This window comes from Corticium candelabrum, chromosome 5, assembly GCF_963422355.1.
Source record: "Corticium candelabrum chromosome 5, ooCorCand1.1, whole genome shotgun sequence".
In the NCBI taxonomy this organism is placed as follows: domain Eukaryota; kingdom Metazoa; phylum Porifera; class Homoscleromorpha; order Homosclerophorida; family Plakinidae; genus Corticium; species Corticium candelabrum.
The window spans coordinates 336,945-349,992 of record NC_085089.1 but is presented as its reverse complement, the minus strand read 5'-3'; the positions used below and the strand labels follow the sequence as shown (position 1 = coordinate 349,992).

At 40.8% G+C, this 13,048-nt stretch overlaps 1 protein-coding gene across 2 annotated transcripts; it reads left to right on the top strand.

The window, feature by feature from the left end:
- The first annotated feature begins 40 nt into the window (after positions 1-40).
- Positions 41-12,768, top strand: LOC134180092 (zinc finger MYND domain-containing protein 10-like). 2 transcript variants are annotated; one of them, XM_062647175.1, is made up of 15 exons: positions 41-169; positions 9,296-9,338; positions 9,399-9,464; positions 9,526-9,645; positions 9,709-9,762; positions 10,559-10,638; positions 10,705-10,780; positions 10,900-10,988; positions 11,214-11,254; positions 11,310-11,455; positions 11,512-11,601; positions 11,654-11,779; positions 12,160-12,281; positions 12,340-12,465; positions 12,529-12,768. In XM_062647175.1, the coding sequence occupies exons 1-15, from the start codon at positions 72-74 to the stop codon at positions 12,593-12,595; spliced, it is 1,344 nt and encodes a 447-aa protein (XP_062503159.1). In that variant the 5' UTR covers positions 41-71; the 3' UTR covers positions 12,596-12,768. The 2 variants fall into 2 exon arrangements, with proteins under 2 accessions (XP_062503159.1, XP_062503160.1); XM_062647176.1 differs by having other exon boundaries at positions 95-169; positions 9,230-9,338.
- Positions 12,769-13,048: the final 280 nt, after the last annotated feature.

Sequence of the window (13,048 nt, the reverse complement as noted above, 5' to 3'; positions counted from 1 at the left end):
TAGCAAACCACTCCTTGTCACGTGTCACAAACTGCCCGGATGTACCAAATAATGTCGTTTTGAGTGTCGTTATGGCAGCAGAGTCGGAGTTTGTTTTGTTGCCGTCCGAAGCAGAGAGCTACGTAGAAAATCTCCAGTGTTTTGAAATAAAGGAAATTGGAAGCTCTAGGTGAGATCTTGTTGCCTAGGCATGTTGAAGGTGGCATGGTCGACATGCATGATCAGCAGCTGTCTTTCTGTCTGTCTGTCTGTCTGCCTGTCTGTCTGTCTGTCTGTCTGTCTGTCTCTCTGTCTGTCTGTCTGTCTGTCTGTCTGTCTGTCTGCCTGTCTGTCTGCCTGTCTGTCTGTCTGTCTGTCTCTCTGTCTGTCTGTCTGTCTGTCTGTCTGTCGTAGTATATTTTCAAACATGAACTATGGTACAATAGCAAATAAAGGCTAATTACGAGTCCAGACAGATTTCAAGTTCTGTAAGATTATAAGGACATAAAGTCCTTGTTTATGCTAGAATGCTATTTATGTCAGATGTCTTCTTCTGGAACACACGAGCATTGCACTGCTGCAGTTTGATGGCAATTCGCTTCCTCCAGTAGTCTTTGAATTTACTTGCATTTTGTCGGCCTTTGTCACCTCTTGATCTTTTTGACAAGGTGTTTAGATAGCTCTCTGCATTTTCCCCCATCTCCCATAATGTTCTAATACTAGGGGAATCACCTGTACAGACATACCTCCTGGATATGTTTCTTTTCCGTTTCTTACCTTTTTCTGTCTTCTCGTCTTGATGCCGCAGCTCCATCAATTGTAGCAGATAGAGGGACTATGTCCAAACTCCACGGGTGGGCTAAGACTATGTCCAACTCTACATTGGAACCAGCTCCGGTGTCGAACACAGAGATATGTCTGGACGGCTTTCAGATGTTGAATACCTGCCTGTTGGTTCTTTCCTGTGGTGTATTTGAAGGCTTGCCAAACACTCAGACCACACAGACATAATGGAATTGTGTGTCCAGACTGGTCCACCTCCAGTTTTACAAGTGATTTGGTGGTAGCTGCTGGAATCATGAATTGGTTTGCCACAGTCACAAGCTTGTATTTTGTCATTGGAAGGTAAAGGTAAACCCAACCTCCAGAAAGCCGCCAAGCGATACTTGCAGGTGCTGAGTGCGAACTTTCCAGAAGTGGGAATGGCTGAAATCCATGAACCTGCTCCTTTGCCTTGTAGAGAACGAACTCTAGCTGCATCTCTGAGTGTTGTGGTGTTTTCTAAGAATTTTGTAGCTGTTTGGTTAGCCTTTTCTGCAGATAGTTTATGCTGGAGCCTTTCTGGTTGAGCAGAGATGTCTAGAAGTGAATAAGCATCAGGTAGAGCAGAGCGGATAGCATTAGACAGAGAGCCTGGTTTAATGGGTTGTAAACCTGATATTATCTGTGCGATTAAAGGCTCTAAACTAGGAAAGTGTATTGGTAATTCATTGGTAATTCATTCTGTCTGTCTGTCTGTTTGTCTGTCTGTCTGTCTGTTTGTCTGTCTGTCTGTCTGTCTGTCTGTCTGTCTGTCTGTCTAACACATTTATTTGAACATTTTATCTATCATACATTTCCGCAATGCAAATAACTATATATTCTGCCCAACTACTATCAATGTTCATGAACTAAACTAAATTTAAAACAAAACTTGAAGGAACTAATAACTCTAAAACTCTAGAAACTCTAAAAGCAGCTAAACTACGTGCAAAGCCCTAGCTCAGTGTCAGCTAGTGTCTAAAGTACTGAGTGGCATAAAAGTCACTTCTGTTGACTCCAGTCAATGAAGATGACTTCTTAGAGATGACGTTCGCATTGCACTTTGGAGTTGGACCGAAAAGCGTTTGCTCCAGAAGTCGATAAACTTCACTGCATTTAGTCTTCCGACTTCATCTGATGACTTCTTTGCTATCTTTTTAAAGAATTTCCATGCATCAAACCCCTATGCTCCAAAGTGTTCCATTACCAATGGAATTGCACTGACAATTGAACCTCCTGGTAGTTGTTGTTTGTTATATTTTGCTTTCTTCCTGTCTGCTCTCCTGTCTGCAGCAGATGTGGGGAAGATGTCACTGCTCCACGGGTGAGCAAGGGAGATGTCGAGATCGATATTGTATCCAGTGTCGAAGTTGAAAAAGACGATATCCGGTCTGTTATCTGTAGTGGTGTACCTGTTCCTTGGCTCCCTGCGATGATGGATACGCAGCCTGCAAAAACAATCTGACCAGATGGAAGAAATTGACTCATGACACCACACAGGCCCACCACCTGTTTTACAAGTCAACAAATGATAACTGCTGTCATCTACGTCAGCACCACAGTTACAGATCGTTATCCAACTGGAGAGAGATGTGGGCAAACCCAAACGAAGGAAGGACGCCAAGCGGAATTCGCAAGAACTAAGTGCGAACGCTTCCGACGTGGGAATTGCGTTTAACCAAGCCCCAGCCCTCTTTCCTTTTGATGAACGAAGGTGGGCTGCATCTCTAGCGGTGGGAAAATTATCCAATAGATTCTGAGCCTTGGAAGTAGCAGCAACTGAAGACAACTGATGTTGAACTTTCTCGACACTTGACAAGTAGTCAGATATATGCTTTCCTGGAGGGACAGATTGTGCTAAAGCCTCACTGATTGGAGAGGATGAAGAACTCAAGAGGGTGTCTATGAGAGGTCGTAAATCAGGAAACCGGAATGGCAGATTTGTGATAGCATTAGCCCAGGATGCAACAAATGCAGGTTGTCTCACTAAAAGCAAAGGAATCATTCCAAAACCACCCTGTCTGTCTGCCTGTCTGTCTGTCTGTCTGCCTGTCAATGGTAGTATAATTTCAAACATCGAAACTATTACAGGCTAGAGGAGCTAGTACAGCCACGTCTAAAGTAAAATATTTGAAAGTTTTGTTCTCTGCATAAACTACACTTGAAAAAACATATATGATATATGGACCGTATTGGTCCACGTTTCTTCTCTATTATTACAGATAACACTTCTTATTTGCCACTTCTCAGCACCCCCTCTACCTTGCGATAGATAACTTTCGCATTGCATTTTTGCAACTGAACTGAAATGCGTTGTCTCCACTGCAGCAAAAACTCCGCCCTGTTCAGTCTTCCCAAGTCGTCTGTAGATCTGAGGGACAATTGTTGTAGATAACATTCTGATTCCTTGCCCCATCTTCCAAAATGCTCCAGGACTAAAGGGACAATGGTGAACGATTCTCCCCCAGGAAGGAGTTGTTTGTAATATTTGGTCAGCTTCTTCTCTTCTCTCTTTAGTGCTGCAGCTCCATCTGTGTGTGCTGCACTGCTGACGATTTCAGAGCTCCATGGGTGCGCCAGTGAGATGTCCAGGTCCACATTAGACCCAGAGCCACAGTCAAAAACAGAGATATCCGGGCGGTCATTTGAGTTTGAGTACCTGTTTCTAGGTTCCCGTCGGTGGTGTATATGGAGATCTCTCAAACAATCTGCCCACACTGCAGCTATGGACTCGTGGGACCAGACAGGCCCACCACCCCATTTACATGTCAAGAAATGATAGCCAGATCTGTCTGTCTGTCTGCCTGTCTGTCTGTCTGTTTGCCTGTCTGTCTGTCTGTTTGCCTGTCTGTCTGTTTGCCTGTCTGTCTGTCTTCATGTCTGTCTGTCTGCCTGTCTGTCTGTCTGTTTGCCTGTCTGTCTGTCTGCCTGTCTGTCTGTCTGCCTGTCTGTCTGTCTGTCTGTCTGTCTGTCTGTCTGTCCCCAGATGTGATGGTGGCGGTTTGAGTTTTTTGTCTCTCTTCTATTTCTTTATTTCCTGAGACGTTTTGTTGTTATGGCTACTGTGAGTTGTCCTGCTCCAAATTGCAAGTACAAAGGTCCTTTCCGGAGAGTTTTGGCTCATTTCCGTTCATCTCACGACCCCAGCGAATGTTTCACTCATTTTGTGAGAGAAATAATCTAGTTCAGTGCTCTACATGTCATCAATGGTTCACTCGTCTCAGTCAACGTGTATCTAAATGCAACACGTCTCTCGTTTCGTCATCATTTTCAACGGTGAAAAGAGCCCCTCTCACACAAAGAGATAGCGATGTCAATGTAGACAATTGTTTTTGGGCTTCTCAGTCTTCTGTTTGTTCTGCCCAAACTCCTGAGAACAATGAGAAAGAGTCAAATGCTCAGCAGGAAGCCTGGAGGTGGCTAGATTCAATCTCTATTGATGCCATTTTACAATCCATATCGGTGCATTTTGTCCAGTATGTACCTCCTGCTCTCCGATCAACTTTCTATGATTGTTGTCTAATTCCTTTACATAAAATCGAGGAAGAACCAGAATACGAGGGTGGTTGGAAACTTCTTTTGTTGCTTCTTCGTATGTTTCTGAAACCACACCCAAAAGGGAAATCCGGTTTGCGTGACTTGAAAGCTATTCATCAACGTTTCCTACATTTTCACTGGAAAGAATTGGTGAATTTGTAGTCATCAAACAAAGAATCTCAGAAAGTAGATGCGTCGTCCAAGCAAAATCAGGAGGAAAGGTATAGAGCTGCACTGAAATCTGTCAAGTGTGGTGAATTGTCTCCTGCCGCAAGAATCCTTACAAGTGATGGTTTGTTACCACCATCACCAGAAACTGAGGAGAAATTGAAAGCCAAACATCCTAGTCAATCAGAACAATTACGTCTTTCTACTGTTAACACCCCTCAGATAGACTTGAAAAGGTCTGTTTTCTTGGAGGCATTGAGAAGAGCACCAAGGGGGTCGGGTGCTGGTCTTTCGGGTTGGAGGTATGAGCATCTACGTCTACTACTGGAAAACATTCTCACCTGTGATCTCCTGTTTGGAGCTTGTTGCCACATTGCGAAAGGTCTCTTACCTGCCAACATAGCTCCTTTATTTACAGCATCAAGATTGATTGCTCTTCCTAAGGGAAACGGAGATGTTAGACCCATCGCAATAGGTGAGACACTAAGGCGATTAACTGCAAAGATTATTTGCCTTCAGTTGAAGTCAGATCTTGCAACTTACTTTGCTCCCCTTCAATATGGGGTAACTATGCCAGGAGGATCAGAAATATCAGTCCACCACATTCAAATGCTGCTAGAGTCAGATTCAGAATTGGGAATTCTTAAAACAGATATATCAAATGCCTTCAATAGTGTCTCAAGACGACAATTTTTGAATGAGGCGATAATTCAATTTCCCCAAATTCATGCTCATATCCAACAAATGTATGGAATCACAAGTCCATTGCTGTACTTCAATGGTAAATCTGTGTCAGTTATTCCATCAGAAGAAGGGGTTCACCAAGGTGATCCCTTAGGTCCATTCTTATTTGCTTTGTCTATACACTCAGTTATCAATAGGCTTCAAAAGAAGCACAGCAATTTAACTATTTTGGCTTACTTGGATGACATCTTTGTGGTTGGCTATAGTCAACAGTATGAGTCAGTGCTAACTGATCTACGGAAAGAGTTTCAAACAATCAACCTGAAAATTTGTGATAGAAAGTGTGAAATATATTTGCCATCAGCCAAAGAGAATAATGTAAACAGATTCTCAGTTCCCATAGTATCGTATGTTGTTGATATCCTTGGGGTGCCTATTGGCAATGATTCTTATGTCCAGTCTAGATGTAGCAAGTCAACAGCTGCAGGTGAAGGCCTTCGTTCTCAACTGTTCAACTTGAATGATCCTCAAAGTGCACTTCTGTTACTGCGGTACTGTCATGTGCCTACACTGAATCATTTAGCAAGGAGTGTGCCTCCTCCAGTTTTACACCAAGCTTGTCACATTCATGATCAGCTATCAAGAGATACTTTTGCAGCAATATTGGGGTTGAGTGCACTTGATGAGCTGACGTGGAAGCAAGCATCTCTTAAGATCAAGTTGGGAGGTTTTGGCATTACAAACTTGACACAAATCTCTGTTGCTGCTTTTGTGGGTTCGTGATGCTATTCAATGAGCACGCTTCCTCAAAGATTTCCATCTAGAATAGATCTATGTGACAGCCTCAACTGTGTGAGTCCACCTCCTTTCTATCAGCATCTTTGCAAGGCAATAGCAAATGCAAACCTTCCTTCCACCCTAGGACCAGATGGAGAGACACTCATATCTCAGTCTTTGTCTGGGCTTATGGCAAATCCAGTAAAACTCCAAAATTGCCTGAGCTCGGATATTGCTGAAGGGAATGCAGCAACATGTGTTATGCAAGCATCCTCTGTCAAACATGCAGCTAGGATAAGGTCATGTCAGGGACGTGGAGCAGGATCATGGCTCTAAGCTATTCCTTCAGCACCAACATTTGTTCTAAAGTCCTCAGAATTTCGTGTGGCAGCATTTTTGAGACTTGATATTCCTTTACCATATTCCCAGATTGTTACCAAGTGTGATTGTGGTAGAAGCCTTGATGACATGGTTATCATCTATTGACCTGCAAGTTTGGTGGTGGCCCAGTATGGCAACACAATACAATCGTGTCAACTTGGGCTAAATGTTTAGACGAGTTAAATATTCCTCATCAAGTTGAGCCAAGAAATAGGTATACTGACTGTGAGAACAGGCCGGATATAACAACATATGATCCCACTGGACACTTGACAAAAGACCTGGACATTTCACTTGCTCATCCACATTCTTGTGACACCGTACAATCAGCTGCCAAAATATCAGGTTATGCAGCTGAGTTGAGAGAAAAACGCAAAATGACAAAATATGGTCAACAGCAGTCTATAGCAGGATCTGATACAACATGTATTCCACTGGTTTTTGAACACTTTGACTTTTGGGGCCCTATGGCTGAAGACTATCTCGATGAGATCTCCAAAATTTCAAAAGATGCAAATGGAAAGAGCAGTGAAACAAACTTTAGAGATAGATGGAGAAAGCAACTGTTTGTAGTTGTACAGTATTGCAACTCTCGTGTGATTTTTAAAAAGTTGTCGAAGTTGTCTAAGTGCAATTTTGATGACTTTCTATATGATAAAGACATTCAACATTTTGTTCATTGACTGTTATTGTTATGCATACGTAAAGTTAGCGATTGTTATTAGTAGAGTAAGAGTTCAAATATCTTAAAGATCTTAGAATGTCCCAGCCTTGCTAACTTTCTGCTAATGACACTAGCATTACATCTATGCAAAGCTACCGACATGCATCTATGCCAGAATGTCTTAAAACCACAACTGTTCTTTCTTCCGTCTTCATCTATAGACTGTCTGTCTGTCTGTCTATCTGCCTGCCTGTCTGACTGTCTGTCTGTCTGTCTGTCTGTCTTATTGTCCAGCTCCCCAGATTTTATATCTTCTAGCGAATAACCTGGGTTTGAGCATGCCTTCAATCTCTACAAAGTACAAAACATTTCAGATAAGTAGCTTCTACAGTCTGATGTGCTCACAAGACAATTGTGTCTGTTGCCTGGTAAATGACAAGATGTCTGTAGATAAGGGGGTAATCATCACAAATTTAGATCTTCAGCAACAACAGCATCTTTACTCCAAGATGTAAATGCTGTCGGTAATAATGGTAACAACGCAAAATGCAAGATGACATCCATCATTCAACTTCAAGACACAAACAAGCACCTAGATCATCTAAAATCTTGTGTTGTACAAGGATCTGTGTTTCGACTTCCATCATTTAAAGGAGAAGAAATATGGTCAAAAAAAGTTGTCTCAAGATTCTATGGCAAGAATCTTTTCATTTGTTATTAGCAGTATTGTTAATGCCTTACCACATAAAGTCAATCTGAATAGGTGGCAAAAATCAGACACCGGGAAAGGCCACTCTGTGACTCTGATCAAATCTTGATGCATGTGTTGAACAATTGTCCTGTTTCAGTAAAGACCAATTGATACACCTGTCGAGTACATTAAAACGAATCTAGCTGATAGTTGGCAGATTACTGCTGATTTGCCTGGACAGGTATATTCATTATCATCTGATATAGGAGACATAACAGCACAACCAGACATGGTTGCTTGGTCCAAAACACACAAACAGATTGTTTATTTGAATTAACAATTCCTTTTGAGGAAAACTTAGCAGATGCTGCGAGATGAAAACAAGATCGTTATGCACCACTCTGTAAACAAATATCAAGTTTGGGTCGGTGGACAAAATTACATACCATTGAAGTTGGTTCGAGAGGTATTTTGAACATTCCAAGCTTAGATCAATAGAAAAGTTTACCAAGTCACAACACTCACGAAAGTCGTTTCTTTTTCTTCTACATAAAATCTGCAGAATTGTCATTTGATGCTCATATGCAATATGGTGCAAGCAGGATAAATCTGACTGGATAGAAACTGACTTGTTTTCATAGATATCATAGATATCATAGAAGAAATATTAACGTTAGAAATAGTATATGTAGTGATTAGATAGTATCTAGTGGTTTATTGTTAGTTTCTGCGCCACATCTGTATGTAAAGGCAGGGGCCACAGATATGCCCATGCATTTATGGAAGAATAAAACACTCTGTCTGTCGGTCTATCTGTCTGTCAATACATATATTTGCATATTGCAACTGCTAGTACAAGCTAAATATTGTCCAACGACAGCAATGCAATTAATGAACTACCAATTGTTTATAGTAAGAGTCTAAATCTTATTTACTAGATCTAGCAAGTCTACACAGTTTTCTTGACAGCACCTGTCTGTCTGTTTGTCTGTCTGTCCATACATGTATTGAATAGATCAATGTTAGTACAGTCTATTGACAATCTCTCTGCATGTCTGTCTGTCTTTCTGTCTGTCTGTCTGTCTGTCTGTCTGTCTGTCTGTCTGTCTGTTTGTCTGTCTGTCTGTCTGTCTGTCTGTCTGTCAAACTCTGAAAGCAAACCTAAAGTCCACTACATAATAATTACTACATAATATATTAGCTGTTTATCTGTGTCTGTCTCAATACATATATTCCATTTACATCATGAGCAACCTAACACTAACACAACTGGATCATTACGGTCCTGAAGCATACAAAATTACACTGAGCAAACTACATTTCGACGTTCTAATCTTGCTATGCTAATGAGTTTGTCCATCTGTCTGTCTGTCTGTCTGTTTGTTTGTCTTTTTGTTCTATTTTTAATTTGCTTGTCTACTTGCTTATGTATTTATTTGTTTTGATTTGTCTGTGTGTCTGTTTGTTTGTGTGTCTGTTTGTTTGTCAGTCCGTCTGGTTGTTAGCTTTGTCTTTGGTTTGCAAGTTTGCTGGTTTGTCTCTTCTAGTCTGACGTGTTATGTGTGATCAACTTGACAATGATGTAATAAATGTTGCTGATCGATTGTATTCAGATGGATGGTTCAACATGAACACATTGAGAAGCTGCACATGCAGGTTGTTGTGATGCTTATCTTCTTGTGTTGTTAATTTATTTAGACTTTTATTGTTTTTCAGGCTGTAGTGAGTGCCTCTCGCAATGAAGACGAATTTGTCAAAGAATTTCTCATTTCACATCAGAAGGCATGCAACGTCTTCGTTGCTGACTGTCTTCTCTGTTTGATGTATCATGATCTGTGTGTAGGTCACTACACTAGTGTGGGAACTGCTGACAATTGAATTATGGAAATCTCACGTGTTTACTCGCTTGATGAAAATGTCTGTTGATCATGAACCTGAGCAGACATTTCCTTGCTATGTTGTGGTATGAAATCAAATTGTATGTTAAATCAGTAATGTTTTATGTTTATTGTTGGATGTGTCATAGCTGTATCATGAGGTAACTCTTGCAGGACTGCTAGAGATTGTTTTGTACCATCAGGTCAGTTTATTGACATTATGATAGTTTGAGGTGTTAACAGACAGAGATAAATAGATGTCTGGTTAAGAAATACATAAACGTTTGTGGATTTATCAGCATACACAGACAAGCAGACATGCAATGAGACTGACAAACTGACAACAAACAAACAGACGACAAATGGGTATCTCGCTTGTTTACCTGTAAAGTGTACGTTTATCTGTTGTCTGCTGTTTTTCTGTCTGTTTGTCATCTGTTTGCCATGACAACATAAATGCATACTAATCTGTTTATATGTTAGTTTGTCTGTCTGTCTGTTTGCTGGTTGGTTATGTGGTTGCAGGTTTATAATTTGCAGTGGTGGCCGTGGACATAGTTTTTCTGGAGAAGGAATCTATTTTCACTCATCTCTTTTGACTCAGGAGTATAAAGGAATTTCTGGTCTTTGACTGGACATGGAAAAATCACTGACTTTGATTACATTATTGTCAACGTCTGGATTTTCTAGGACTTCGATCTTTTAACCTTGAAGTTGTGTCCCAGTCAATACCCATTTGATTTCCTGGTCCATTTGCAAGTGATTTGTTTGTACAGACTCATCTACTTTGAGTAGTGCATAGACATGCTGTTATTGATGAGGTGACATCTTTAATTAGAAGGATTTTTAATTTGTCCAATTTATCCATGAATGGAAGTATTTACGTGTGGTTATCTTCTAGTTTGTTTGTTTATTTGTATTTTGTCATTTAGTACTACATATGTCATTGTGATAAACAAGTACTAATATTGTATGTAATTGTATCGTGTACGTACACAGGCAGCATGCGAAGTGGCCGACGATGTGATGCTTGATGTGGCAGACTTTTGCTGCAGAAAAATAACATTTTTAATATCCAAGTGAGTGCAGCTGGTCTACAAATATAGCAACCGTTTCAGACTTCATACACTAGTGTGTTAATTAAGGCAGGCCAAGGGTGTCAATCTGTATGAAGAAACTGAACTTGATGCAGTAACAGGTACATCTGCTACAGGACGGCAGGTTAGTTGGATGCTTTCACTCGTATGATGCTTTAGGTATGTTTTGTTTCTAGTGATTTGGTGGCAGGTTTTTAGGTTATTTTATTGGAATGGCTTATGTGGTTGATGTTGTTGTTTTAGGAGCTGAAACGTCAGTATAAACAGATACAATTTCAAGTTACAGTGAAAGCTGTTTCAATACTTAAATATATCATAGATCATCTGAACAGGTGGAACATGTCGCTATCTGTTTGTGTTTGCTTGCAAGTTCTAGTAGTTGTTTTATCAGCTGGGCAATATGACAATGTTAATTTGTGTGTCTGTGTGTCTGTGTGTCTGTCTGTATGTTTGTCTGTTTGTCTGTCTGTCTGTCTGTCTGTCTGTCGGTTTGCCTGCTAGTTTTTTGTATTCAACATTTACCATGAACATTATAATCTGTTTGTTTTCTATTCCAGTCTTCCTCTCAGTATCATGACTCATCTTCTTAACAAAAATGGTTTCATCTCATCTCACTCCAGTCTCATCTCTTGTCCACCATGTTTCATGTATAGATATGATATGTTGTTTTGTTGAACTCATTGAGAATCCTCCATGGACAGCAAGGAAAAAGGATGGTCACAGTGTGAAGTTTATCAATGGAAAGTGGCAAAAAATTGAAGACGGCGAGTTAATGAAACTCACCAAACTGGAAGGCCAAGTATCGTGAAGGTCAAGTGTGACTCATTAGTTATATATAAAGGTGTGTACATTTAGGTGTGGCTGTCTCTTTTCTGTCTTCTTATGAATCCTGATTGTCAGAGAAAATACGAGTTTAACTCACACAACAAGACCGTTGTGTTGAAGGTATCACTTTTTGTGATAGTTGTTGGGTTTGTCAAGTTTGATTGTATGACAGATCCGTGGTCGTCTGCTGGAAGTGATTGTTGACCAGCTGCCATGCTTGAATGACCTTCAACGCTACCTTGAGCATCTTGCTTTTATGGAGCCTCCAGCTGTGAAGAAAGAAGTGGTTTTAGAACAAGTAGGTTTTCAATGGTTTAAATGTGTTATCATGATGTTGTTTGTGTTTGTTTGTTTGCATATTACGTGTTGTAGCTATAGTTACTGTATTCAGGTGTGTGTGTGTGTGTGTGTGTGTGTGTGTGTGTGTGTGTGTGTGTGTGTGTGTGCATGCGTGCATGCGTGTGTGCATGCGTGTGTGCATGGGTGCATGTGTGCATGCATGTGTGTGTGCATGTGTGTGTGCGTGTGTGTGTGTGTGTGTGTGCGTGTGTGTGTGTGTGTGTGTGTGTGTGTGTGTGTGTGTGTGTGTGTGTGTGTGTGTGTGTGTGTGTGTGTGTGTGTGTGTGTGTGTGTGTTGCCACAGCTGTATTTTAATTTATACATTATGTCTACATTTAGGTTCCTGAAATGAGAGAACGTCTTTTGACTGACCATAAAGACAAGTGGAGAGCAATTGCTGAACTTCATGCCACTACCATTCTATTTCCATCAAGAGACGATGTGCAAAGATATGCACAAAGGTAGAAAAATTGATGTTTTATTGGTGATCATCTCATGTTGATATCAAATTACTTGCAGTTTAGCTTCAACATACAGCCTTGATATTCTGGAGAAATATGTTTGTGATTCTCCTAAGTGTGCATTGTGTGGACAGGAAGCTTCCAAGCGTTGCTCTCGTTGTCAAAATGAATGGTACTGTGGAAGGTAAAAGCTTTGGCAAAGCTTCATTTGGGCAGTTAGGATAATAGTGCTGTTTATGGTGCACAGGGAGTGTCAAGTAAAGCATTGGACAAAACATAAAATTGCATGTAATATGATGACAGATATGAAGTAGGCAGCACGAATGCAGTAAAGGATTGATGATAGTACAGAAACGTAGATGAGCGTGAGCAGAGCGTGAGCAGTCAACACTGCTGAATGTGGAAGAAGCAGAGTCGTACTGTTGGGGCATTGTTTTACTGCATTTGCTCAGTAAGATGTTATCAATATATACACATTTTTTGGAAAAGCGAATAGTGTCAATGCTGAACTGTTGTCACTTCAGAGGTGTTTTATTGCTCTACGTATTTAATACTTAGATTAGTTGCAGGATATGCAGCCTATGCTACAGGTAAGTAACTGTCACACACACACACACACACACACACACACACACACACACACACACACACACACACACACACACACACACACACACACACACACACACACACACACACACACACTGGTGCTGCATGTTTTACTGATGGCTCACTGTCAGTGGGTCCTATGAGTACACTGTATGTTG